This window comes from Labeo rohita, chromosome 8 (genome assembly GCF_022985175.1).
Source record: "Labeo rohita strain BAU-BD-2019 chromosome 8, IGBB_LRoh.1.0, whole genome shotgun sequence".
NCBI lineage: Eukaryota > Metazoa > Chordata > Actinopteri > Cypriniformes > Cyprinidae > Labeo > Labeo rohita.
This window is the reverse complement of record NC_066876.1, coordinates 24,777,796-24,805,052: the sequence shown is the minus strand read 5'-3', so window position 1 is coordinate 24,805,052 and position 27,257 is coordinate 24,777,796. Positions and strand designations below refer to the sequence as shown.

The 27,257-nt window shown below is 33.4% G+C and overlaps 1 protein-coding gene across 4 annotated transcripts in view; it reads right to left on the bottom strand.

Annotated features, from left to right (window-relative positions):
• The window catches only part of prkcz (protein kinase C, zeta), a 141,681-nt gene that overhangs the window by 86,821 nt on the left and 27,603 nt on the right, over nucleotides 1-27,257 (bottom strand). Inside the window, exon 1 of one of the 4 annotated variants that reach the window (XM_051117814.1) lies at nucleotides 3,878-4,088. The exons of the other annotated variants lie outside the window; for them this stretch is intronic. Within the exon in view, the coding sequence (XP_050973771.1) occupies nucleotides 3,878-3,914 (37 nt within the window). The 5' untranslated portion in view covers nucleotides 3,915-4,088. Of the gene's footprint in view, nucleotides 1-3,877; nucleotides 4,089-27,257 lie in introns of those variants that run through there. 4 annotated transcript variants of the gene reach the window in all.

Sequence of the window (27,257 nt, the reverse complement as noted above, 5' to 3'; positions counted from 1 at the left end):
TCATCCAAGATGTTCATGTCTCTCTTTTTCCAGGTGAACAAAAATTAAGGTTTTTGAGGAAAACATTCCAGGATTTTTCTCCCTATCGTGGACTTCAATGGTGATCGGCACTTTCAATGCAGCTTCAAAGGGCTCTACACAATCCCAGCCGAGGAATAAAGGTCTTATCTAGCAAAACAATCGGCCATTTCCTAAAAAAAAGAAAAATTTCTATACTTTTTAACCACAAATGCTCATCTTGCACTAGCTCTGCAATGCTTGTCCGTGACTTTATGTGTTACGTAATAATGAAAAGGTCACACATGGTTAGTTCTTTGTCTGTGTACTCCGGTTCAAAAAAGTAGGGTAGGGCGAAAAATTAGAGATGCACCAACTGCAATTTTCTTGGCCGATTCCAATTTCTGAATTTATTGTAGGTGTGACTTGCCGATGCCGATTTTTGGCGATTCCGATTTCTATAAAGTTAGAGACTATAAGTTAGAGATGTTCTCAAAATAAAGTGCTCTGTGACTGGAAAGAGGTAGAAATAACAATTAACTGCAAAGGAGCTGCTGTATATAACAAAACAGATGTTATTTCCCCACTATGTTTATAAATAGCCATTTTTCCCTAACCTTATTAAATGTGTCATCTTTCACATCAAATTCTTACATTGTTTCAATTAATTCAGTTAAAATAATAAGAAACTGTAGAGTTGTTACCATTTAAATGAAATCAGTATAAACTCCATCGTTCCAGTGCAGAGGAAACAGAAACAGCATCTGAAGGGGCATTAGATGCACTTACACATTTACACATTTACACCGCAAAACTGCAAAGATTAATGTTTTGAATATTTTTTGAACATACAAATAAGATATGTTGGCAAAAATTCAATGATACTTTTAAATATAAATCCAAACCACCAGTAGGTGGCGGCAAATGACTGTTTGAATGAGTGAGTCATTTAGTCCTTAATTCAACCGATTCGTTCAAACAGCTGATTCATTCAGAAACAAGGCAATTGACTGTGTTTATGAATGGGTTACTGAATCATTGACTCATTTGATTCGTTCAAATACGTGGATTCATTCAATAACAAAACACCGCTGTGTGTTGCTCTGACTTTGATTGGAGCTATTTTCATTAACGAAACTCAGCAAAAACAGTCAATATTGTCCAAAATGTAAGTCACTTAATTTTAACTTCTTGTTTACTGAACGTCTATTGTATAAAATCAGTGTCACGTTGCAATTGTGTTATTCGTGAAAACATCCTGGTCGTAAAATGTTGCGTACCTAAATCACATATTACACATTTCTTTTCTTTTTCTTTTTCTTTTTTTTTTTTTTTTTATTAATTTTGAGTGTTGTTGCATTCATTTGTTTTGATATCTGCACTAGTCACTCTCACATACTCACTCAGGCTGTGCAAGCCTTATCTGGCACAACATAAATACATTATCAGTCGGCGTTAAGTGCAGGGTTGCCAGGTTTTCACAACAAAACCCACCCAACTGCTATTCAAAAAATCATGTTCCAGGGGGTAAAATACACATTTTTGATGGGGTCCTCTGCTAAAATTAGCATTCTAGGGGTAAATATTACGTTATTAGGGTTGTTTCAACCTGCGGACATGAAAATCAACCCGCGGCAACAGTATGAATGTAGCCCAATTCCGCAGGAAAACAGCAGACTTGGCAACACTGGTTAAGTGTGACATCAAAACTGACCGGCCGGTCACTGCCGTTCATGCAGAAAATCAGCTAATTCCAGTCCCTGGCTGGTTGATCGGCACATCTCTAAGAAAAACTCCATCTCATTTTCTCCTCAAACTTCAAAATCGTCCAACATCTTTGTTTTACCTTATTTATAAAGGGAATCTGACTTTACTGGGTCGGTACATCCGCATATGTCACGCGTGACCTTTCCAACATGATTGCGTAATGGGTGAAGTCGAGCTAGTGCAAGATGAGCATTTGTGGTTAAAAAGTATATAAATCATTATTTATTTTTTTTTAGAAAATGACCGATCATTTCAATAGAAAATACCATTATTACTTGTAGAGCCCTTTGAATCTGTATTGAAACTGCAATTTGAACCTTCAACCTGTTGATCCCCATTGAAGTCCATTATATGGAAAAAAAAATCCTGGAATGTTTTCCTCAAAAACCTTAATTTCTTTTCAACTGAAGAAAGAAAGACATGAACATCTTGGATGACACTGGGGTTAGTAAATAATCAGGAATTGATATTTGGACTTTTTCCTTTTTAGGGGGAAAAATAAAATCATTATATTTGAAGGGCTTCGTTTTGCTTGTACATTGTACACTGTAAAAGAACAATTTGTTACCCTGCAACCTTTAAATTTTAAGTTCAGTCAACTCACAAAAAAAATGTACTCAACTTGAAATGTTAAGTTTTACTAAGTGACAACTTAGATATTTGAGTTGATTCTACTTACAATTTTAAGGCAGTCGGGTAACAAACGCAGCTTTTAAGTTTGGCAAACCAATTTTTTGTGTAGTCAACTCGATTATCTAAGTTGTCACTTAGTACAACTCAACATTTCAAGTTGACTATACTTATTTGAATTAATTGAACTTAAAATTTTATGGCAAATTAACAAATTGTTTTAAGTTGTCTCAACAAATTGTTTTTTTTTTACAGTATATGTTGAACAAAAAACTGCAGACAAACACATAAAACAGCTTTTATGATCAAGCCGAAGCCTCAGTCAACCGCCTGCACTGACAGGCCAAACACCTCATTTTCAGATAATTTTTATAGCTCTGTGCATAGCAACTAAACATACTCAAACCACTAGCAATCAAACACCTTAGCAACCACACAGCAAAACTCTGACAATTTGCATGGGGCAAGCAAACTGTGGTTAAGAGCTGCATTCAAGAGTCCAACAGTGATGGCTTATGGTTTTCTAATTACTAACCCTGAGCTTTAACCACTACAGCACACAACCCCTAGCAATCTTGGCGAAAGCTTCCTGCACACTACCAATCTGTCAACATCATTTTGCTTTGAAACAAAAGCGGACAGCGCACAAAGCCCTGAGGCACTATTATTGAGCCATGTACTAAAAATAGACACCAAATCCATAAATAGACATTTTAATGCAAAGGAACTCACTCTCAAATGGTGCAAAGAGTGACGCATATTACAATACAACTGACTATGTCAATACAGCTTTTTAGATGACATAGAATTTGTGGATAAATAAAGGTAAACTCAAACAGAAACCCTTATTGAACTCTCATAGAGGGAAGAAAAGTAAATGTTTGATGTGTTAAATAGATCAACCTGAGTGATCTGAAATTACAAAGACGTGAAACTGCAGTCTTGTAGAAACCGTGTCGCTGTTAAAGGTCTGTTACGTCAGTACAAGCAGACCATGAGCTAACTGAAAACTCTCTGCAAAGAGGACAGTTAAATAAAGGAGCAAATGAGAGAGAGACACAGAAAGAGGACGGAGAGGGTAAGATAAGAGTGAAAGAAGCCTTTCATCCCACATACACACAACAAAGGGATAGTTAACCCAAAAAAGCCATTTCTGTCTGTTTACTCACCCTCATGTCATTGCAATCCTGAAAGATTTTATTTAGCTGAATGTCAGAACAGTAAAAGTGGACGTTGAGTATTAACACTCATGGTCACCAATCAAAATAAGCAGCTTGGACATTCTGCTAAACATCTCCTTTTGTGTTTCACGCAGAAACGACATGAGGTACAACTGTCAATATTCTATGAACTATCCCTTTATAAACAAAATCAATTCTATAAAACAAAACAGTGCAATTATTTCCATTCTCCCCAGTCATTCTGTCTTATTTCTTCATCCATTTGATTTTTTTCTCTCTCTGTGTATGGCGTACAACGGTACCTTTCACTCGCAGATAGAACAGTAGTGTTAGCAGCATCCCTATATGGGCTGGTGGTGCCTGGATCCACTTCACTGTCCCTCTTCCATCCTTCCTGCCATGGCACTGGAGCTCAGCCCGCGTTTCTGGTCCCTACTGACTCGTTCCCACTCCCGCTCAGAAGCAAACCATCACACACCCCTCTGTCTCCCTCTGCCTGTGTGCACACACATCTGAAAAGCACAGCGGCGCTGAGCATGCTCAGTTTAGCTCTACTGGATGTTTAAAGGATTTTTTTTTTTTTTTTTTTAGTTGTTCCAGTTCTGTTTTCTCTCTCTTCTTGTTTCACGAGGACCCCTGCAGGTTGATGCCCTAACTTGTAGACGCTTGTTATAACATGTACCTGCCACAAGAGGGCATAGCTGACTCTTTAGACCGCATTGGCCTGGTTCTCCGGCTCTGTGGGGACTTGGTGCTATTATTAAACCCTGAGCAGCAAGGAGAGTCAGGAAAGGAAAATCGTGCAGGTGAAGTTATATTTTAGGATTCAGAGACTGATGTATTGCAAAGATGAGAGATGATTCATTCTTTTGTGAGAGCATGGGAAGGCCAGGAAATTTCAACTTTTAACAGTGACTAGCAGGCTATATTATTTAAAGGGCATATATAATAGGAAACAGCACAATTGGCACACATTTGGGGGTTGGTATGATTATTTTAAGAAATTAATTATGCAAGAATGCATTAAATTGATCTAAAGTGACATTAAAAACATTTCTAATATTACAAGATATTTCTATTTAAATAAATGCTGTTATTTTGAGCTTTCTATTTATCAAAGAATCCTGAAAAAAATGTATCACTGTTTCAACAAAAATGTTAAGCAGCACAACTGTTTCACCTGACAATATAAGAAATGTTTCTTAAGCACCGAACAAACATTTACGCCACTGAATAAAAAATAAAAAAAAAAGATTAGTGACTTATCTCACAATTCTTTTTTTTGATTGTGAGATATAAACTTGCAATTGTGAGTTTTAAAGTCAGAATGAGAAAATACACAAGTTTATATCTCGTAATTCTGACTTGTTTCTTACAATTGCGAGTTCCTTATCTTCCAATTTTTACTTTTTCAAGAGATTGCGAGTTCACATCTCGCATTTCTAAATTTTCTTCATGAAATTGCGAGTTTACAAACTATATAAACTCGCAAAGCGATATAAACTTGCAATTGTGAGTTATAAAGTCCAGTTTTAAGGGGAAAAAAACTCGGGACTGTTCTCAGAATTGCACGAAAAAAGTCAAAAATTGTCAGTTTATATCTCGTAATTCTGACTTTCTTTTTCAGAAATGCAACTTTATTTCTCAGAATTGAGTTTATGTCTTGCATTTGTCAAAATTCTGAGAAAAAAAGTCAGAACTGTGAATTTATAACAATTCTGAGAAAAAAAAAGTTAGAAGTGTGAGCTAAAAAGTCGCAATTACCTTTTTTATTTTCTATTCGGTTGCGGAAACTAACTTCCATACTGATGAGATTAAGTGACTAAAAAATAACAACAACAACAACAACAACAACAAAAAAAAACCCAACCCCAAATTGCACCCTTACTGCTTTTTGGTGCTAAAAGAGACCAATTTTAAGGTTTAAAGAAAAAAAATTAATACAATTATTGAAAGTTAGGGCTGTCAGTCAAATTAGATTCAAATTTTGAATCCAATTAATCACATGATGTTTTGATTAATTAATCAAATTAATCGCAAAATAAATTTGACTGAAAATACCCACAAAACATTATTTAAAGGAGAAGACCACTTCCAAAACAATAACTGACATATAATCTACTCACCCCCTTGTCATCCAGGATGTTCATGTCTTTCCTTCTTCAGTCATGTTTTCTTCAAAACACATAATTTCTTTACGACTGAAGACAGAAAGACATGAACATCTTGGATGACAAGGGGGTGAGTAGATTATATGTGAATCTTTGTTTTGGAAGTGGACTTCTCCTTTAAAGTTACTTTTGTGTTAAATGGGAAAGTATCAAGTAGACATTACAAACTGTTTTAGATTTTATTTGATTCAACATAGAATTTATTACATATTAACATTTAAGCTGCAATGACCTAACGTAAACTATGGAACATAAAAGAAATCTCAGTATTTTTTGTTACTCCAAATAAGAAACTAAATCTGCCAGCAGGTGGCTGTAAACGTCTTTATGAGTCATTCATTTATTCATTCCATTTGTTCAAACAGCTGATTCATTCAGGAATGGCATAACTGGCTCTCTTTATGAACAGGCTTTTGAATCATTGGTTCACACGATTCGTTCAAAATACTGATTCATTCAGAAACTAAACTTCGCTGTGTTGCTCAGAGACACGCAACAATTCTGCTGTGGCTTCAAAGGTAATATGTCTTTAGCTAAATTGAGCAAAAACATGCAATATTGGGTTTACTGAATTTACTGAACTGTTGTATGTAATCATATTTAAGCTTGTGATAGATCGGGGCAAAATAGGCACTCGTGTCATATTGCTCTTGATGCCAGTGTGATATTGTGAGATATGCGATATATATAAATATGAGAAAACACATACAGGGGCATTTTTTGCACCAATATCTTGAATTTGAGGGCATAACTGCATTTGTGGAGTTGTTGCCCTGCATCATATTTGTCAACAGTCAACTATATGAAATATAAGATGACATACAGGTCTGAGGGCGGGGCGAGTGTATTAACTGTGTTAAAATATTTTAATCATGTTATTTTTCATAGCTAATTAAGTTAACACGTTAAACTGACAGCCCTGCTGAAAATAAAATATGGCCTTACTTTATCACATTCACATTTTACTATACATATACACACAGAGACATGCATATGACAGATCAGAGTTCAAAATATTTCCTCCACTGATGATACCTTTGGAACCATAAATCCTGAATATTTGACATCGTTATCTGTCTCTTTTTCACCTGTTCTTTCTCTCCCGTACACCGCCTTGATTTCTCTCCTTGACTGGCTGATGTTGCAATAGTTTGGACATTGTAAATGCATTTCCCAAATTCCACAACAATGAGAATATCTCTCCATTCCTCCATCTCTCTCTCTGCAGGATGGGTGGCTTTAGTCCAACCCCGCTCAGGAAACTCGCCTTATCTAAGGACTTTCACCTCCACCGCTGTTGGACCAACTCATACACCAGACTTCAGCTTCACCACGCAACATTCCCGCATTCACTTTCTGTCTTTTGGAACATTAGTTTATTGTCAGCTCAATGAAGCAATTATTGCATTCCACAGTATCTTTAAAATGGAGACAAGACCTTCAGCATGAGTCAGACATTTAAGATGACAAGTAAAAATGGCAAGAGCTTAAAAATGATGCCAGGAATTTCTGCAATGAGAAAGAGCACATTATGTCCAGTGCCGCCAGCCGTACTTCGTGTGCTGGAGCCAATGCATTTCAGTGTTGCCATCTGACAGCAAAATGATTTGCCAGCTTAACAAGACTGAAAAAACTCTACAGTGTAAAACTGTAACCTAAAGGCAAACTCAATACACAGCCATTAGGCCTTAATTCAGTTCTGTTTATGTGCCTCACTAGATGGAATCAACCACTCCGGTCTGTCTGGTCCGTGTGCTGAGTGAGCGTGCGTGTTTTCATGTAAATAAAGGGGTTAATGGAAGGCTGGTATGTAGACAGACAGCAGCTAAGGGTTTGTACAACTCTAATGGTTTTCCATTATGGCCCAGTGATGCATCACCAAAATTAAATTGCATGTGTGTGAATCAGTCATTGAGCAGATGAGTTCAAACATCATCTTGTGGTTAAAACAAACATGCATTTGAGCTATTCAAACAGATTTTCATTCGTTTCAAATAAGGCCAGGAAACAAATACAGTACAAACATGTGGCCTAATGAATAATTAATTACTCAGCACATAAACTATTAAAATTAGCACATCATTTATGCACCAGTTCAAGCAATATTACTTCTGTAATACTGCGCCAAGATTCCAAAAAAATGCCAAAATAATATATAGCACTGCAAATAAAATGGAAAAAACATATATTATTTTATATATTATATAAAGTGTTTAAAAAAAATAGAAATTCTACCTAGGTAGTAAAAAGGTGTATATAATCTATATGCATGTTTCAGTTATAATATATAAAAAGTATATATATCAAATACATATTTAAAATACATACAGTTGAGATCAAAAGTTTACATACACATTACAGAATCTGCAAAAAGGTAATTATTTTAGCAAAATTTGAGGGTTCATACAAAATGCATGTTATTTTTTATTTAGTGTATTTATTGCATGATTTTGAGATCCATCTTTTTTTAATGCTGAGGACAACTGAGGTACTCATATGCAACTATTACAGATGGTTCAAATGCTCAGTGCTTCAGAAGGAAAAACTATGCATTAAGAACTAGGGGGTGAAAACTTTTGAACAGAATGAAGATGTGTACATTTTTCTTATTTTGCCTAAATATCATATTTGTTTCATTTAGTACTGCCCTTCAGAAGCTACAGAAGATATGTCCATGTTTCCCAGAAGACAAAATAAGTTAAATTTACCCTGATCTTGATGCTGAAATTCAAAAAGTTCTCACCCCCCCCAGCTCTTAATGCATTGCGTTTCCTTCTGAATCATCAGTGAGTGTTTGAACCTTCTGTAATAGTTGCATATGAGTCCCTCAGTTGTTCTCAGTGTAAAAAGATGGATCTCAAAATCGTACAGTCATTGTTGGAAAGGTTTCAACTACACAAAAATGCTGAAAAACTAAAGTGTATGTAAACTTTTAAACAGGGCCGTTTTTATAAATTCAGCTTTTATTTTCTCTTGTTGACTATATGTAAACATCTTTGTCAAATATCTTATTCAGGAATACTCAAAAAAATAACATGCATTTTATATGATCCCTCTTATTTTAGTAAAATAATTAATATTTTGCAGATTCTGTAATGTGTATGTAAACTCATTGCTATTATATATGTATTTTAAGTAATTATAAAGGCTATTATTAATTTAGGTCTATTTTTATTACTACAAAAACATTCATTAGAATTATCCAATTACTCGATTACTCGTCAGAATAATTGACCGATTACTCAATTACCAAAATAATCGTTAGTGACAGCTCTAGAACAAATCCTATCAAGAATGTTTGAGGAATATCAATAATATCACTGGTCAGTATCAATTTGAAACAGTCAAAACACTCCAAAGGATGATTATGTTGATGTCACCGTCTTCCACGTCTTCACTCTCACAGTCACACTTCCTGTCTGAGTCCGACCACACACTGAATCCTGATACCACAATCATTCTGAGCAGCCTGTCAGATGTATTTATCAAACACATGTGTCTGCGTAATCGAATCGTGACGCTTGACAAATGTTTCATGCTGGTAAAAATGAAGCGAATTGGACAGAGCTGGGATTGAAGAAAATGTGAAGCAAAACAGGATGACATCATTCGCAAGAACAGAAAATATTAAAAACTCAAAATCCATATCCTTATAGTCAAAGGCTATTATTGTTCAAGTCATCTATATGCTAGTTTTGAAATGCAATAGCATGTAGCAAATCATGATTTATGTCTAGTGGCTGTTTTATTAAAAAAAAAAAGAGGAACAAACCCTTCAACATAACCTGTTCAAACCAGTTTTTAATAGGAAATACATTAACAAAAGAAAGAAAACTGTTCTCAATAGGCCATTTTTATTGGGTATTTAGGAACCAGAGACCACTTTGCTTCTTTGTAGCTTTCCAGAGAATCAAGACGTCAAATGAGTTGGTACATTTGTAGTGTTGTGCAATTTTTAGTCTTAGATTAATATTCATTGGGGGATATGAGGAAAACATTATGTGCGTTTTCAATATGTTCGATGCAGATGAGCAGATGGTGTCTAGGAACTTCAAACTAGCCGTTCACAAACACACACATACACAAGATGAGTGAAATATTCTCTTTTTATCCTGGGCACTCCTCCAAATTAAACAGTCTGAAGAGTGGGGAGGAGGTGGTCACTTTAAAAGCTTTTGCGAAGACATCCATCCTCAGACAACAAGCCAATTAGCCTAACAACCACTCCGAAGGAAAGAATTCCACACTATGTTCTTTTACACAACTGACTGAGGTCATTTTGGCGAAACAGGTCAGATGGCGAAAAGTTCAGACGGATTTAACAAAACAGCATTAAGAAAGGTCAGAGGTCAGAGGTCAGCATCATACAGGCAGTGGTCTTGTGTGGGAAGGAGACATTTTAATGAATGAAAAAATTGCAAAAATATATATATCTAAAATATAGATATATATAAATTAATAGCATACAAATGTAAAATAAAATAAAGTACAATTAAATAAAAATATTTTATACACAAAAATAAAATTTCTTAAAATATATACATTTATGTGGGTGCATTTATATATACATATACACACACATACATATACATATATATACACATATATAATGTTAGCATATAATAAACCAAACATGACACTAATACTAATATATAAAATATAATTTTTTTAATGTAAATCTAATAGCAGTATATTTTCCACCTTAATAGAAATAAATGTAATAAACTTATTTACAAAATAAATGAATAAAAATGAAAGTAATAAATTTGTCTTCATGAAAAATGTTTAATAAATAATGTACATAAAACAAATTTTAATATATTTAAAATGTGTCCTTCATAAAACTAGAAATGTAAAAAATATACATGTAAATACATTTAAAATGATAAAAAAATGATAAAATATTTTAATTATATTATATAGAAATAATTGATACAATAGAAATAAAAGATACAATAATTGATATATATATATATATATATATACACACACACACACACACACACACACACACACACACAAGACAAATGAATATATATTTATACACTTATAAATATCAAATAATACATGGCATGGAAATACATTAAAAAAAATATTTAAAAATTATAATTATTATGTATAAAATATATTTTAATTATAATTATACTTATAAAATATATTTTTATACAATTACTGATTATTATACATTATATAACAAATAATACATTCTTTTTTAATAAAAAAAATAGAAATAAAAAATACATAAAACAAATTAATAAAAATGAAACTAATAAATGTGTTTTATAAACTTATAAATATTAAATAATACATGTAAAAAATAAAAATAATAATAATAATAAAATACATGTAAATCCATTAAAAATTTATTTTTATTCATAAAATATTTACTATATTTAAATATATTTACTATATTTATAACATACATTTTAATTACATTTATCAAATTAATTACAATTATTATACATTAAACACTATAAATTATATCATAAATTATACATTTCTTTTTTTTTTTTTTTTTATTAATTAATTTAAACTTTTTTTGTGTTGGGGCCAAAACCTAAACAACTGGTTCAACATGGTCTTGAGGTTAGATATTGGTCTGGATCCAGGCCTCAAGTGGTCTTAAGGGGCCTAGTCTTATCTAGTTTTGGCCACTGGTCTAATTCTTAAAGGTACTGTTTTTAGGGGGTCTATTTTTGGACTCAGTCTGAGTCTGTACAGCAGTGATCATTCGCCATATTTCATGCGACACATGTAGAGTCATTCAGATAAAACGTTTTCCAGCCGTTGAGTGTCAGAAGGTCACACAAACACATTACCAGGCAGCAGGTCAGCTGTACCATCTGTGGATCAATGGTTACGTAAGTGAGCGTAAGCTCGGAGAAACAGAGGAAAAAGGAGAAATGGAATGACGCAATGATGTCACGGAACATGGAAGAGCCTGACAGCCTCAGTTTTTAAACCACTTCCATAATGACATCATCATATAGGAAGTACCATGAGATTCAATTGGATTTTAACAGTAAAGAGCTTTTATCTGAAGCAGAGAGAGAGAGAGAGAAAGATGACACACTTTTAAAGGATCGCTTTAACGAGAGGGGCTGGATGTGCAAAGGAAAGGTGGCGGAACAGTTTGTGTCAGTGCTTTAAAAAAAAAGAGGATTAACTGTGGGGCAACACCCTCCAGAGACTGTGGCTATATAAAATACGGACGAATGCATTATGGGAGATTACGAACACTCTGCACACTCTCTTAACTTTTACTTGCGACTTCAACGCAGCATAAATTCAAGAAAGCTGATGTCAGCCATTCAGGCACAGTAATCCTACAGAGATTACGGATCCCATTGAAATCTTTAAATATCCAACTGCAGACATTAATCCAGAGGTTCAATTCTCTAACATGAAAAAAGCTGACATGCTGATCTTTAAAGAGCATAATGCAATCACAAATATGATTACTGATCTATTTTTTTAATTCGCAAACACAACAAGCAAAATGCCTATCTAGAGTATGTGGCAACATCTACTGTAAATACTTTATTTGTAGTCTGGCTAGAGATACAGCACACTGTCCCGTGAATAGACAATGGCTTCTATCACGATTGTGCACTTAGTCATGTGAAACACTGGGCCAAATCACTTCCTGTCTGATAAAAAGGGCTTTTTGTCTTTCTGTGGATGCTGCTGTACCAGAAATCACTGCTTTTAGATATCAAAAATACTTCAAATTAGGGGTCGAATGATATGTGTTTTCAGGGCTGAAGCCAATAGATCAAGCAGACTGAGAACCAATATTTTAAACCGATATATGTCTTGTGTAAAAATGAAAATTAATGTCAAAATTAAGAATAACAACAGCTCTGGCAAAAACTGTCTTTAAATGCTTTAAAATTATTTCATCGGCAAATTGGTTTTGAAAATGGCCGATACCGATAACCATAAAAATGCTTAACATCAGCGCCGATAATCAGTTGACCCCTAATAATCATGATTTCTTATCCATTTATGTTTCTGTTGCTTTATTATGCTTTTAAATTATTTTATTTGCCAAAATCGGTTTTGAAAATGACCGATACCGATAATCATAGAAATGCTTAACATCGGTGCAGATAATCAGCCAGGCAGATAATCAGTCGACCCCTAATAATCATGATTTCTTCATTTTTTCTTCTGTTTGTGTCGATTTTTATGCTTTTAAATTATTTTATCAGTAAACTAGTTTTGAAATGACCGATAACCATTCAACTGTTAAACTTCTTTTGTAATTAGTTACCAATTTTAGCAGCTACACGCGGCTAAATGCAGCTAAAGTAAACAGGCTCGTCTCTCCACAGAGAGAAGAGAGGGGCGGAGCAAGCAGAGCTCATTAACATTTAAAGCAACCTCGACCAGAGCAGGATGATTTTTGCAGAGCTGATTTAGGCAAGGTAAAAAGGGTGTTGTTTTACACTATCAATGAGAATTTTTAACCAAAGTATATTATAGACTTTTCATTAAGACCCTAAAGAATCATATCAACTTGTGGAAAATGGGCATCCGATGACCCCTTTAAGAGATGAAGTCTCCGCAGTAGTGATGCACATATGCATGTTTAATATGGATTTCATAATCAGAGAAAATTCGCTTTCCATTTGAATTGGTTCATTTAAAAATAGACATTTCACTCTCTATAGATACCCTGTATTTTTCACGTCTGTAAGGCAAGTATACACAGAGTTTTAAAGTTTCATGCTTAAGTTCACAGAGAGCGAGACAGCAGAAAGCGCATCCTGTTTGCTGTAATTGTTTTACAAAAGCCCAACATTTCGTTGTTATTGTGAGTGCACACAAATAAATGTAGAGTCTTTACAGATTTGAAAGGTGTATTACATTAATCTGTATAACTAAAAATGACAGTATTTTTAGAGCAAGTGACCACCCGACGCCTCCAAATTTTGGTTGACCAAGCTTCTTCTCGTCGACTAATGGTTAGTCGATTATTAGGGGGCATCCCTATAAAAATCCCTTGAAACTCTACAATAAACACAGTTCCTCTCTAGTGTACATGCTAGCTTAATAGCCTAAACCTGTTTACACATAGTGATGCTAAATGATAAGCAACAGCAAGCTGGGATTCAAACTGAGGCACTTTTTGTCACGATTTGATCAGTTACCCAGATGCACAGCCATATTGGAGATACTCAGATGTAAACAACAGCATGGATTGCACAGTTAATGTACTACTGAATACATTGTTCTGCTAATTTATTTAAAAAAAAAATATGGAAGCTGCTAAATCATATAGAGGAGGACTTAGGACGCAATATTTTGATAAACTAAAGTTAATAGGTGGTAAAGATCCATACGAGCAGCATTAATTAAGATATTATCCTAATATTTCACTTACCTGACCGGAAATGATAAGTACAAAAACTAATGTTGTCAAGATTCTTGCCCTGGAAATCCTGGGCAACCTTTTCTCCTTGATTTGTTATAACTTTTGGCAATCTATAGTACTCCAAATGTATGCAAGTAATAAAATATGCAAGCTTTGTTCAGTTCAGTGGCATTGTTTACCTTCTATCGTGCCAATATAGCCGACTGACGATGCGTCGCGAAAACACTCTTAGCTCCTGGACACATTTAAGACCTTATTTTTTTTGACCCCTGAAACCTCATCTCAATTCTGTTCATTTTATTCTCTTCATTATTCATTATCTAGCTTGCTAACACATAAGAGCTTGTCAAAATGGCTAAAATGATTTGTGGTTTCAATGAAGAATTTAATAAAATATAAACAAAAGAAATTACTATTTAGCACATTTTAAATAGTGATGGGGCTAGTAAAAAAGTTAGAGGGAAAGTAAACATCTATAAACTACTGTCCCAAGTGATTTTTCTTGTTTGTTTGTTGCTTTGGATAAAAGCGTCTGCTAATTGATGAAATGTAAATTTATTCTATTCTATTCATTCCTTTCTCATAGGGGGTCAAATATTGCTATGATTGCTCATCAGTCTTTTTGTTTATTTGCACATTTCCATCGAGAGCTACTGAATATGGATGGAGAGCTCATGGTGGTGTATGGCTCTGAGCGGTGATGAACGCACCGTCTGCTCTTCAGGCGAACGCTCCGTATTTACACATTCAGACAATGACAACATAATAACTGAGGCTCTCATCTACCCTCTTACTAAACTTCCCTTCTCCGCTTCTCTCTCATATTCATCCCGTTTTCTCTTTTCTTCTCTCCACTCATGCCAATTTCACTGTCCCTCTCAGAGTCCTTACCCTCTTTCCTCCTTTCTATCCAAAAGTAAAGTAGCCTGCCCATCATTCTGATTACAACATTGTTTCTTCCAGTTACAGACAATATATCCTGCCATGAATCATTTCAGAAAAAAATAGGAATGTGAAGGCAAAGGGGAAAAACATAAGTTCATGCTTTTCTGGGTTAAATTTTGGGTTTTAAGTTTAAAGTTTAACGTCACAATGCACAACAATAATTACCTTTTATTCAAGAAGAATACAATACTTTTATATAAATCATTTAACGCAATAACTAATTATTAATTATTATTAATTACTATTAGAAGTTATATAAGTATCATATTAGTGATACTTAAGTCTCATATTAAAATATAATTTAATAAGATTTAATGTATAATAAAATATTACTGAATAAAAATGAAGTAAATAAAAAAATAAATAAATACATATTTATTATAAATTATTTATAAAGATATAATCTAAATTATAAATATTAACTAAATTATTATTATTAAAAAAACCAAGTTAACTATATTTGCAATATTTGCAAACAAATATTATTTACTAGTGTCATTGTTTGACTGTTATTCTAGAAGAAAATAAGAAATTAAATTTATTCTCATATTTAAATATAATTTAATAAGATTTAATATATAACAAAATATTATTAAAATAAAAAAATATGTAAATAGAAAATACAAAAAATTACAAATAAATAAACATTTATTATAAATAATGTATAAACATATAATCTAAATTAGAAACAATTATATTTATATTCTATTCTATATTCTGTTTATTTATTTTGTTGTTTTGTTTTTGTTAAAACCAAGTTAACTTTTGCAAACAAATACTATGTACTGGTGTTACCGTGTTATTCTAGAAGAAAATATCAAATGAAAATTAATTAAATAAGATTATATATAAATATAATTCAAATATAATTTAACAAGATTTAATATATAAAAAAAATTAAAAATAGGTAAATAGAAAATGCAAATAAAAATTACAAATAAATAAATACTTATAAATAAATAATAAATATATAATATTTGCTATTGTTGTTATTTTTGTTGTTGTTGTTGTTAAAACGTAGTTAACTATTTGCAAATAAATATTATTTACTGGTGCCACTGTTTGAAAAAATATTAAATTAAATTTGATCTTATATTCAAATTTAACAAGATTTAATATATATAAAATGTTATTATTAGAAAAATATAAGTAAATAGAAAATTCAAGTAACAACTATATATATATAATATTTACTATAGATAATTCTATATTATAGAAGAAAATATTACATTAAATTTCATCACATACTCAAATATAATTCAGTAATATTTAATATATAATAAAGTATTATTTTCTGCACTGTGAAAGATTTTCTTTTCCAAATTTTCTGAGACACATTACATCCTCACTGCTTCAGTTAAAATGCCCTTGTCAGGAATCCCTTTCCACCCATCCCTGCCGTCATGCTCGAAGCATCAGACATTTCATGACAATGACATCTGGCTCCTTCATGCATGATGACAGACAAGCAGCTCAGTCAGAAGACAGCCAATCAGAACCGTAGATCCAATCACACGAACACATATATACAAACACCCCTCCTCCATTTTCTCGACTTTTACCCAGAGCACACAGAGCCTCTTATTTTTCCTCTTTTAAGCCCCTCAGGGTCAGCTCACCAACACAAAGCTTTCGTCTTACAGCCGCTAAACACGAAAATCCGGTGTGTGTATGTGTGCTACCTTGCTGCAGAACATCTCTATAGGACATTGTGTAGTCAAGGTCAGCAGCGGTGTAAAGACACGGCCGGGGGACTAATAGATTCATTTACAGAACCAATCCTGAGACAGCCACATCAATATGAAGGCAAAAAAATGAATCGATGGCAAATAATCAGAGGTTCAGTAGCTTCAGCCCATAGGAAATCATCTCTACAGAGGAAAGCAAATCAAACCTGTTAATGTTTAGTTCATAAACATGAAGGGACACAAACAGCAGGCCTGCAGGCTTTGAATTTAGTGGGAAAACCACAATCTAAGCCTTATCCACATCATGTAAACACGTGGAAAACACAGATGCTATACCATAACAACATAAAGTACATACGGTACACAGACACATGTACAGTACATGCTGCGCTCATTAGCGTTGACCCACCTACACTGCACAACAGAGACCCCTTTAAAAAAAAAAAAACATACATCTCGCTAGAAGGTGTGGGTTTCTTAACAAGTTCACTTTCTCATATAGGTTTTCTTAAGCGTAAACAAGGTTCACAGGGTTTGTTTCTGGCACACATACAGTAGTCTGCTGCAATGGCTGTTAATGAATTATTTACAAATGGTAGGTAGGTTTCATGCACAACTATAACGTCTTACAAATGCTTGTAGTCAAAGTCACCAGTATACTAGCTGAGCAATGTTATCCCACCAATCTATTTTCATCTGTAGGATGAAGAATTGGATTATAATCCAATAAACTCTTCAACAAAGGTCAACAGACGGCCAATATGGGATAAAATAATAATGCATCCTCCAGAAAGGAGGTCAGTAGGACTTTCTGGATAGCTTCATGCTAAATAATAAATGAATAAATGAATGAATAAAAGCTTTCGCATTAGACTGAGCTGATGAGCTCAGGAATCTTATTGGCTGGGAGGTCCCATAGGGGGAAACATCATTGGCTGTAGTGCTATGATGTGTGTTGCCAGTGGTTGGAGGACAGAGTTGGCTTTATTATACTGAACAAATCATAAGTTGACACTGAGGTGTCACCTTATGATTTGTAATAGCCCAACTGCAGTAAGCCAGAGTGAGATATTAACTTGCAATCGAAACACAAATCTTAACCGTCATGTCAAAAACTTCGAATATATCTTTGTACAAGATGATTGCCATTGAACTGATTAAGTTCATAGCAGGTTGCAGCAGTGCACCATTACTTCTTTGACATTTCCTAGACACTGCATAACCGTCAAACTAGCTATTTTTATGATTTTAGCTAAATGATGGTTCGATTTGGATTCTCTACTATTTTAAGTCCAGCAAACATCAACAGGAAGTGCTAAGCTGTGCCTGAGGAGAATAAGATGACAGTCCCTGGCAAATTAGTTTGGGTGTGACACTCAGGAGGCTGCGGATAAAAAAAAAAAAATCCCTGAATCATCATAATCACTGCATACACTAATTACAACACAAAAATGATCACCGCAAACATCAAATCATCAAGCTAAGCAAATTGCTTTTGAGCAAACATCCTTTTTACATCATTTTTAAAGCCTGTTTGTGTGGAAACCAACTAAGTATATAGCATACCGGCCATTCTACAGAACTGGTCCAAACTGCTGTCCCACAACCAAAAACACACACTTAAAAAGCATTTAAGTGTTCAAATCTTAAATGTTTACTAAGATCCTTCTATTATTTATTGAAACCCACGATAATATTTTAAATATTAGTAAGCTTAATATATATAAAATTATCATTTATTGGGTACTTCCAATTGGGAGATGGCTGTCCCAAACCCTAAGCCATAAATTTCAACTTATGAAAATGACATTAAAATAATTTTAGTATTTTTTTCCATTGTTGTTTTTTAAAGTATCTTTTTGATACTTTGACAAAGTGAAATTTAAAAATATATATATATAATTACTTTGTAAATTCTTAAACTTTATGTAAAGAAACATGTAGGTGTTTAACTACACCTCTAAATTTATGATCAGGAAATATTCCTGTGTCCCTCTCTCTCACATCTACATGGTGAGTAGATATGCCTCATCATTTTGAGGTAAATGTGTTCAAAAGTCTGAAAAATTTGTGTGTAACTTTAAAGAATGTCACTACCGAACCCCTTTTTTTCTTCAATCAAGCACTAGGAGTTATTCCATACATTTAGTTTTTATATGTGTACAACTGTTTACAACTGTGCTAGCTAACCATGTGCTGATTAGCATCTTTGAGCTAGGTTCAAAAGTATTTAAAATTGTCACTACTGAAACATTCACAAACAAAACATTTGGTGGAGTTTCAGGAGTGACATCTTTGTTTATTTGAGTGTTATCCCATAAAATAGTCACAACCAAAGCATGTCATTGTTTCGGTGGTGACAAAAGGGAACACATAATCCTCATATTTGGGGGAAATAAACAAAATGTTAGTACACTTTTTTAGCACAAATTTTTTGTATTTTATTTAGTATGTTTTAGTATGCAAGCTAAAATTCTGTAATGTGATGTGGTCACTACCAAAGCATTACTGTCACTACCGAAAATGTGCAGTCACTACCGAAACATTGGATGTTTTATCAAAAATGTTTTTGTTGCCTTTTACAAAGAAAAATGGTATTTAAAATACAACAAGTTTCATAAATTACACTTTTGTTATTGATTTACCTATGAAAACCTTTAATAAAATAACAAAAACATATTTACAATGTAGATGTAAGCAAAATCTTAATAGGTCAATATAACCCTTCGAATTACTAAATAATATATTACTATGTTTCAGTAGTGAAACATTTGGGGAGAGAACAAATATTTCAAAACTTTATGAAAGTACAATATGAAAATTAACTGCACAATTAGTAGAAAGGGATACCTCGGATACAATTTGCATACATACAATTTTTTTGGAAAAAGACATTTTTTCCAAGACGTTTCCGTCTGACTTTGGACCAATTCTGTAGAATGGCCAATATATATAGTTCCTCTGAAACCCTCCACCTTCCCCAGCTCCACCTGTATAGATCTGCTATGGGTTATTACTGTATATACACTACTTGTGCAGCAGCAGTATGTCTTAAATACTCACCGCACTATATCTGCATATATATTGGCAACAATACAATAAGTAATAACCAACTGCAGCAATTCAGCAGCAGCAGCTTTATTCCACCAAGACCATATGTGACCCTGGACCACAAAACCAGTCTTAAGTCGCTGGGGTATACTTGTAGCAATAGCCAAAAATACACTGTATGGGTCAAAATTATTGATTTTTCCAAAAATCATTAGGAAATTAATTAAAGATCATGTTTCAGTAAGATATTTAGTAAAATTCCTACTGTAAATATATCAAAACTTAATTTTTGATTAGTAATATGCATTAGTAAGAGCTTCTCTTGGAAAAGGTGATTTTCTCAATATTTTGATTTTTTTCCACCCTCAGATTCCATATATTCAAATAGTCGTGTCTCGGGCAAATATTGTCCATACATCAATGGAAAGCTTATTTATTCAGCTTTCAATTGATGCATAAAACTCAATTTTGAAAAACTGACCCTTATGACTGGTTTTTGTGATCCAAGGTCACATATACTAACATTCTCATATCCATTACCACGCTAGTCTTCTGAGAGTTGTCATGACAGAGCTTATTTTAAGTAATTTTATTCTTATCGAGGCATCTTATGCCTTTTTTGCTGTTTGCAAGTTGAAAATTCAAGTATAGAGAGAAGGAGGGACACAGACAGCGCTAGAAAGAGAGAGAGAGACTGAGACTCCCCACTTTTTTGAGACCAATCACAAATCAATATGCAAATTTTACACTGACATCATCACTGGCAGTTCTATATTAAATGCCATTCAATCAGGCAATGAGAGATTTCAGTACTTTAAAATTGCTTAAAAACTTGACAGTATATGTAAAAAAGCTTGCAAGAACTACAGTTATTCCAATTAATAACTAACACAAGCCCTGTTCTACAGAAATGAGTGTTGGGTCTAGAAAAGCCCCAGGCATTCAAGTGAACATGAGTAAAGATGCATGTTAACAAACCTCACAGCTGAGCACCATTGAGAGTGTGATGTGGGTGGAAAAGTGAAGTCACCTCTTTCTCTCCTTTTCTCTCTGGTGGGCGAAGGAGAAAAAAAGTGGCAAAACACTTGTTGATTTTTGAGCACTGTCACAAGACCGACAGTTCGAGACATTCGGATTTCCACATCCAACATTCAGATCCCCAACGTACCTCTGTGCCCGTCTCCTGCAAAATCAACAACATGCTAGGAGCCATTCAAAGACCGCTTCTTGAGACGCTCATCCTTGCAATGTTTGAGGAAAGAAGTGATAAGCAATTCTGGTAACATTTTATTTTACTTCGAAAGTTTCACAACTATTCAAACTTTTATTGAGTTCAAATCCTCCCACACAATAAGCCTCCAGCATTCCTGAAATGAACCCTAAAGTCATCCACTATCTATTTGGGGTATATTATATCATAATCGCCCACATGTACTGCACTGGAATGACAGCACAGCTCTCAGAGCTTTTTCTTAGCCAACAAAAGAGTGCACTGGGAGATTTGTGTCATCCTTTAGTAACTGAATCAAAAAACCTGCCACCGAGAGCCATTTAGACTTATAGATCCCCTAAATGATGTACATGGGGTTTGGTAAACAACATTTTGGCAAATGATATCCAAAAACAAATGTGCGACGATGACTCATTCGACCCGAGATAATACAGCTGTGTTACTGCGGAAGATTCATTTTTTCTTTCTCTTTTACACGCACACTTTGCTGCATTGAACGCTGACTCAAGCTACTTACAAATCATTTTATATCAGTGATTTATGAATTAAAGAATTTCCCCAACATTTAAAATAAAGGTTTTACCTTTACATTTACATTTGTATCTCACAATGCTTTTAGTAAAACAGAAGCTAACAAAGCCTGCACAAATTCATTTTGATTGATTTTAAAGGGATAGTTCACCCAAAAATGAAAATTACTCCATGATTTACTCACCCTCAAGCCATCCTAGGTTTGTGTGACTTTCTTCTTTCAGACGAATACAATCAGAGTGATATTTAAAAATGTCCTGGCTCCTCCAAGCTTTATAATGAATGGCTGTTAAGATTTTGAAGTCCAATAAACTGCATCTATCCATCATAAAAAGTACTCCACACAGCTCTGGGGGTTTCATTAAGGCCTTCTGAAGTGCGTTTGTGTTAGAAAAATAGTCGTGACGAACGCGGATGCAGAGTGGAGAGAGAAAAACAAAACACTGATCACAAATTAAAAGTACAAAATGAGGATTTGTCAAGCCTGTATAGGCCAAGAGGGGACTGTTTTTCCTTTGCTGGAAACAAAACTTGGTTTTTACCAGACTAGCATATTCTCACTGAAGCTTGCACCATGTCATCTGCTGGAATGTCACTCTTTTGTGAACGTCCATACAACAGTCAGCGAAAGCTAGAGATTATGGTTTATAAAGTTTTAAATATGGATGTTTTTCTTACACAAATGCATCGATTCACTTCAGAAGACATTTATGAACCCCGCAAACCATGTGGAGCACTTTTTATGATGGATGAATGCACTTTATTGGATTTCAAAATTTCAACACCCATTCACTCCCATTATAAACTTTGGAAAAGCCAGGACATTTTTTAAAATAGGTCCCACTGTATTCGTCTAAAAGAAGAAAGTCACATACATCTAGGATGGCTTGAAGGCGAGCAAATCCTGAGGTAATTTTAATTTTTGGGTGAACTATCTTTTTACTGACTCTAATGACTTACTACACTGCAAAACATAGATTTCAGCATCACTTAGTAGTATACTGACATGCAGAAGGCCTCAAAGCTAATAGACATAATAGCCCAATTTTGGTCATTTGTTTCAGTTTAGCATTCAATTTTTTTTAATGCTATGTGTGCCTGTGTGTGTGTGTGTGTGTGTGTGTGTGTGTACATATATATATACAGAGAGAGAGAGAGAGCATGTCAACACCTAGTGTCTCTCACTCTGACAGTCTGCTTAGGCTGTGAAATGGGAAGGGAGGGGTAAGACAGAAAAAGAAGTCAAAGTGAGGAAAGAGAGGATGTGAGAAACGACTGAGGGCTGTGGACCCCGGGAGTGAGACAGAATGATACTTATTGCTCAGTCAAGGAATCTTCCACTATCCTTATCTTATTTCTTCATATTGAAAGGCCTTAAAGGGATAATTCACCCAAAAATGAAAATTCTGTCATTAATTACTCACCCTCATGTCGTTCCAAACCAGTAAGTCCTACATTTCACTTGGGAACACAAATTAAGGCATTTTTGATTTGACGTGCATCCCAGAGCCTGTGCTACACAAGCTTTTGTGCTTAAAAAGTAAACAAATATATATATATATATTTTTTTTTTCAGAAAAAATGACCAATCGTTTCACTAGATCGGCTGGGATCATTTAGAGCCCTCTGAAGCTGCATTTAAACTACATTTTGGAAGTTCAAAATCGGGGCACCAATGAAGTCCATTACATGGAGAAAAGTCCTGAAGGGCTTTCCTCAAAAACCATAATTTCTTCAAGACTGAAGACAGAAAGACATGAACATCTTGGATGACAAGTGGGTGACTAAATTTTTTGTAAATTGTTGTTCTGAAAGTGGTGCTCTCCTTTAATGAGAGGTCTACTTCAGGACAGGATAATTGAGCTTATTAGAGTAATTAATTGGCTTGAGCATCCTCTCACCCTAGATCAGACTGTGATTCTGTTGCTGTATAATAAAGAGTTCAGGATAAATAACAGCATCAAACTGTGCTCATCAAACTCTTCACGTGGTTCTGATTAGGTTTTGGTCTGCGAAAGTAAAACTCAGTGGTTTGTTAATGGACGTGAGTGAAGCAAAGCTTGACACACTGTTCAGCGACGAGAAAATCACATTGATTAGGAGAAAGACGCAAATAATATCTGACTGATTGCTCTGCTACAAAACCACTCAGATCTAATCTTTATACAGCGATTTCATTTACCAGCTGGACGGATATGCTTATCAGAAAGACAACGAGACACTGTTTTAACATAAAAGTGCAAATATTTTCTATTTATTAATTTGTAGAGTTTCTTAAGCAGCATTTTTGCATTGTTTTATGCAAAATGACAACATTAAAGGAGAAGTCGTTCATGTCTTTCTGTCTTCAGTCGTGAAGAAATTATGTTTTTTGAGGAAAACATTTCAGGATTTTTCTCCGTATAATGGACTTCATTGGTGCACCGTTTTTGAACTTCCAAAATGTAGTTTGAATGCAGCTTCAAAGGGCTCTAAATGATCCCAGCCGAGGAAGAAGGGTCTTATCTAGCGAAACAATCACTCATTTTTTTCGGAAAATAAAAATGTGTATACTTTTTAAGCACAAAAGCTCATGTAGCACAGGCTCTGGGATGCACGTCCACGACTCTACATACTATTGAATCACGTCAAAAGGTCACGCAGAACCACAAACCCAGTGTTTACAATGCATTTAAACTACATTTTGGAAGTTCAAATTCAGGGCACCAATGTCTATTATATGGAGAAAAATCCTGAAATGTTTTCCTCAAAAACCATAATTTCTTTACAACTGAAGACAGAAAGACATGAACATCTTGGATGACAAGGAGGTGAGTAAATTATTTGTAAATTGTTGTTCTGGAAGTGGAGTTCTCCTTTAACACCAAGCAGAAGCCACTTTCCACCTTTTCAACAGGTCAATGTTTAGCCTAAACAAACAGTTATTGATTTACTGAATGAAAATGGCTCATTATGACTGGCAGAACGCCAAAATAAGGGTTTATAAAACGATGACAATAATTTCCATAGCTGTAAAGCTCAAAACAAACCAGGGAAGGCAAATTATTATAGCCACAAGGAAAAAATCTTTCAGAATGGAGCTATTAACTAAACAGAGAGATGAATTTATGTGCACTTCAATATGTTTGAAACATATATTAGGCAAGAGAATGTGTCAAATTCATCTTTATGATGCAAATACTAAAGTACAGTGATTCTAAAAGAATGTTTGAAAGTAAAATGTAACTACTGCATCATAATATGGCATCAAAGTGAAAATGCAGCACAGAAAAATAAAGTCCCTGGCTTTTGTGACAGTGGATAAGTGGTCTGGGCCAGACATTGTGTGGACAGAACACTAAGCACTGGCACCCACTTAAGACTCTGGCAAACATTGTTCTGGACCACAAAAGAGAGAGAAGGAGAGAAAGAGGCAGAGGACAGGAGGATACGGGAAGAGAAGTACTAAGAGGATGAATGCATGTCTGCATGTCTATTTTAAGATGGGTGTCTGAGCAGCTAGGCTCAGGGCTCGGGGCACTGCTGGTGCCTGATCCACATTTCAGTCCTTCATTGTACGAGCAGAATCACATGACAGGGAGAGAAGGGGGGGATTGGACTCTTTGTAAACTTAGATAAAGCCGTTTTCTTATCGCAGCTACTTCTGATGGTGATTTCATGTGTAGATCTAGGGGATTTCGCTTATCCGCCTTATAATGATCTTTAAAGTATGGCTTTTCTTCAAAATAGCTGGAACATCTTCATCTTAGCACATGTACACCACGGCAATAGAAAATAAGTCATGTATAAACCAGCATATGAGGTTAAATACTGCATATATGGGCGATTCTTCAAATTAGGGAACCATTTTTAATGAGGTTGATGATTTTTATTAAAACAAACTTTATTCCAATAAGAAAAACAACTACCAACAGCAAAATAAAATAACAATAAAAGAAAAAGAAAATAATAATAAATTAAAAAATGAATACATTTCAGCTTTTTCTTTTAAGGCCTTTCAGATTTTACTGTTTTACCCTGTCCCTATCTTAAACTATGAAAACATAAAATGTTCAATTATTAATTCACTTTAATTGAATTATTAATTTAAATTAAAATCATCTAAACAAAAGTGAAGTAAACATAAACCAAACCAAAAAATCTTTCTCTAAATAAGCTACAATTTTGTCAAATCATGAAAAAATGAATTTATTAATTCAAAAATTAAATACATTTTATTGTTTTTCCCCATTTCGATCTTAAACTATGAAAATCTAACATACAAATGCAAATTAATTAACTTTAATTTCATTATTAAATAAAACTAAAACAATCTAAACAAAAAGTGAAGGAAACATAAACCAAAAAAAAAATTCTAAATAGCATAAAAATAAACTGAAAAAAATATATGAATTAATTAAATTTAATTACTTAAAATTATTTTTTTAAATAATTAAAAAAACAATAATAATAATTTAAAAGTATTGTTTTACCCTGTCCCAGACATAGATTTTCAATCTTAAACTATGGAAATCTAGCATAAACTTCAATTATTTATTAACTTTAATTTAATTATTAATTAAAACTAAAATAATCTAAAGCAAAAGTGAAGTAAACATAAACCAAACAAAAAAAATTAAAAAATAGAAATAAGCTACAATTTTGTCAAATCATTCAATCATTCATTAAACTAAAAAAATATATATAGTTAATTTTGTTTTACCTTGTCCCAGACAGATGTTTTAATTCTTAATTAACTTTAAGTTAATTATTAATAAAAACTAAAATAATCTTAACAAAAAGTAAACATAATTAAGTAAACATAACCCAAACCAAAACAAATAATTTCTAAATAAGCTACAATTTTGTCAAATCATGAAAAAAATGTAAATTAACTTTATTGTTTTACCCTCTACCAATCACAAATTTTCAATCTTAAACTATGAAAATTGAACATAAAAATGTAAATTATTGATTAACTTATTATTAATCTAATTATTAATTAAAACTAAAACTAAAAAAATAATCTAAACAAAAAGTAGTAAACATAAACCAAACCAAAAAAATATATTTCTAAATGAGCTACAATTTTGTCAAATCATAATTTTAAAAAAGTACCCAGTCGCAGACACAGATTTTCAATCTTAAACTAAAAAACTAAAAAATTTTAAATAAAAATAATATAATATTAAATAATAAAAATAAAATAATATAAACAAAAAGTGAAACATAAACAAAACAAAAAAAAATTATAATTTTCAAATCATGAAAAAATTAATTAATTAATTAATTAAATAAAAAAATATATATTAATTTTATTGTTTTACCCTGTCCCAGACAAAGATTTTCAAACTTAAACTATGAAAATCTAACATAAAAATGTAAATTAATTGAACTTAATTATTAAGTGAAACTAAATACTCAAAACAAAAAGTAAACATAAACCAACAAAAAAAACATGTATTTCTAAATAAAATACAATTTTGTCAAATTATGAAAAAAAAAGTAATTAATTAATTATTTTACAAAAAAAATACAATTAAAAATAGTTCCTATTTAAGACAAATAAAACACTAGATACGAAATCAGCCTATGCAAGACAAAAGTCAGTTATTTTGTTTACAATGTCAACTCTTTAAAAATGTAATTTCCTCCACCAACATTTCCACAATGAATGCTGATGTGGTGAAAACAGCATTTGTAAAT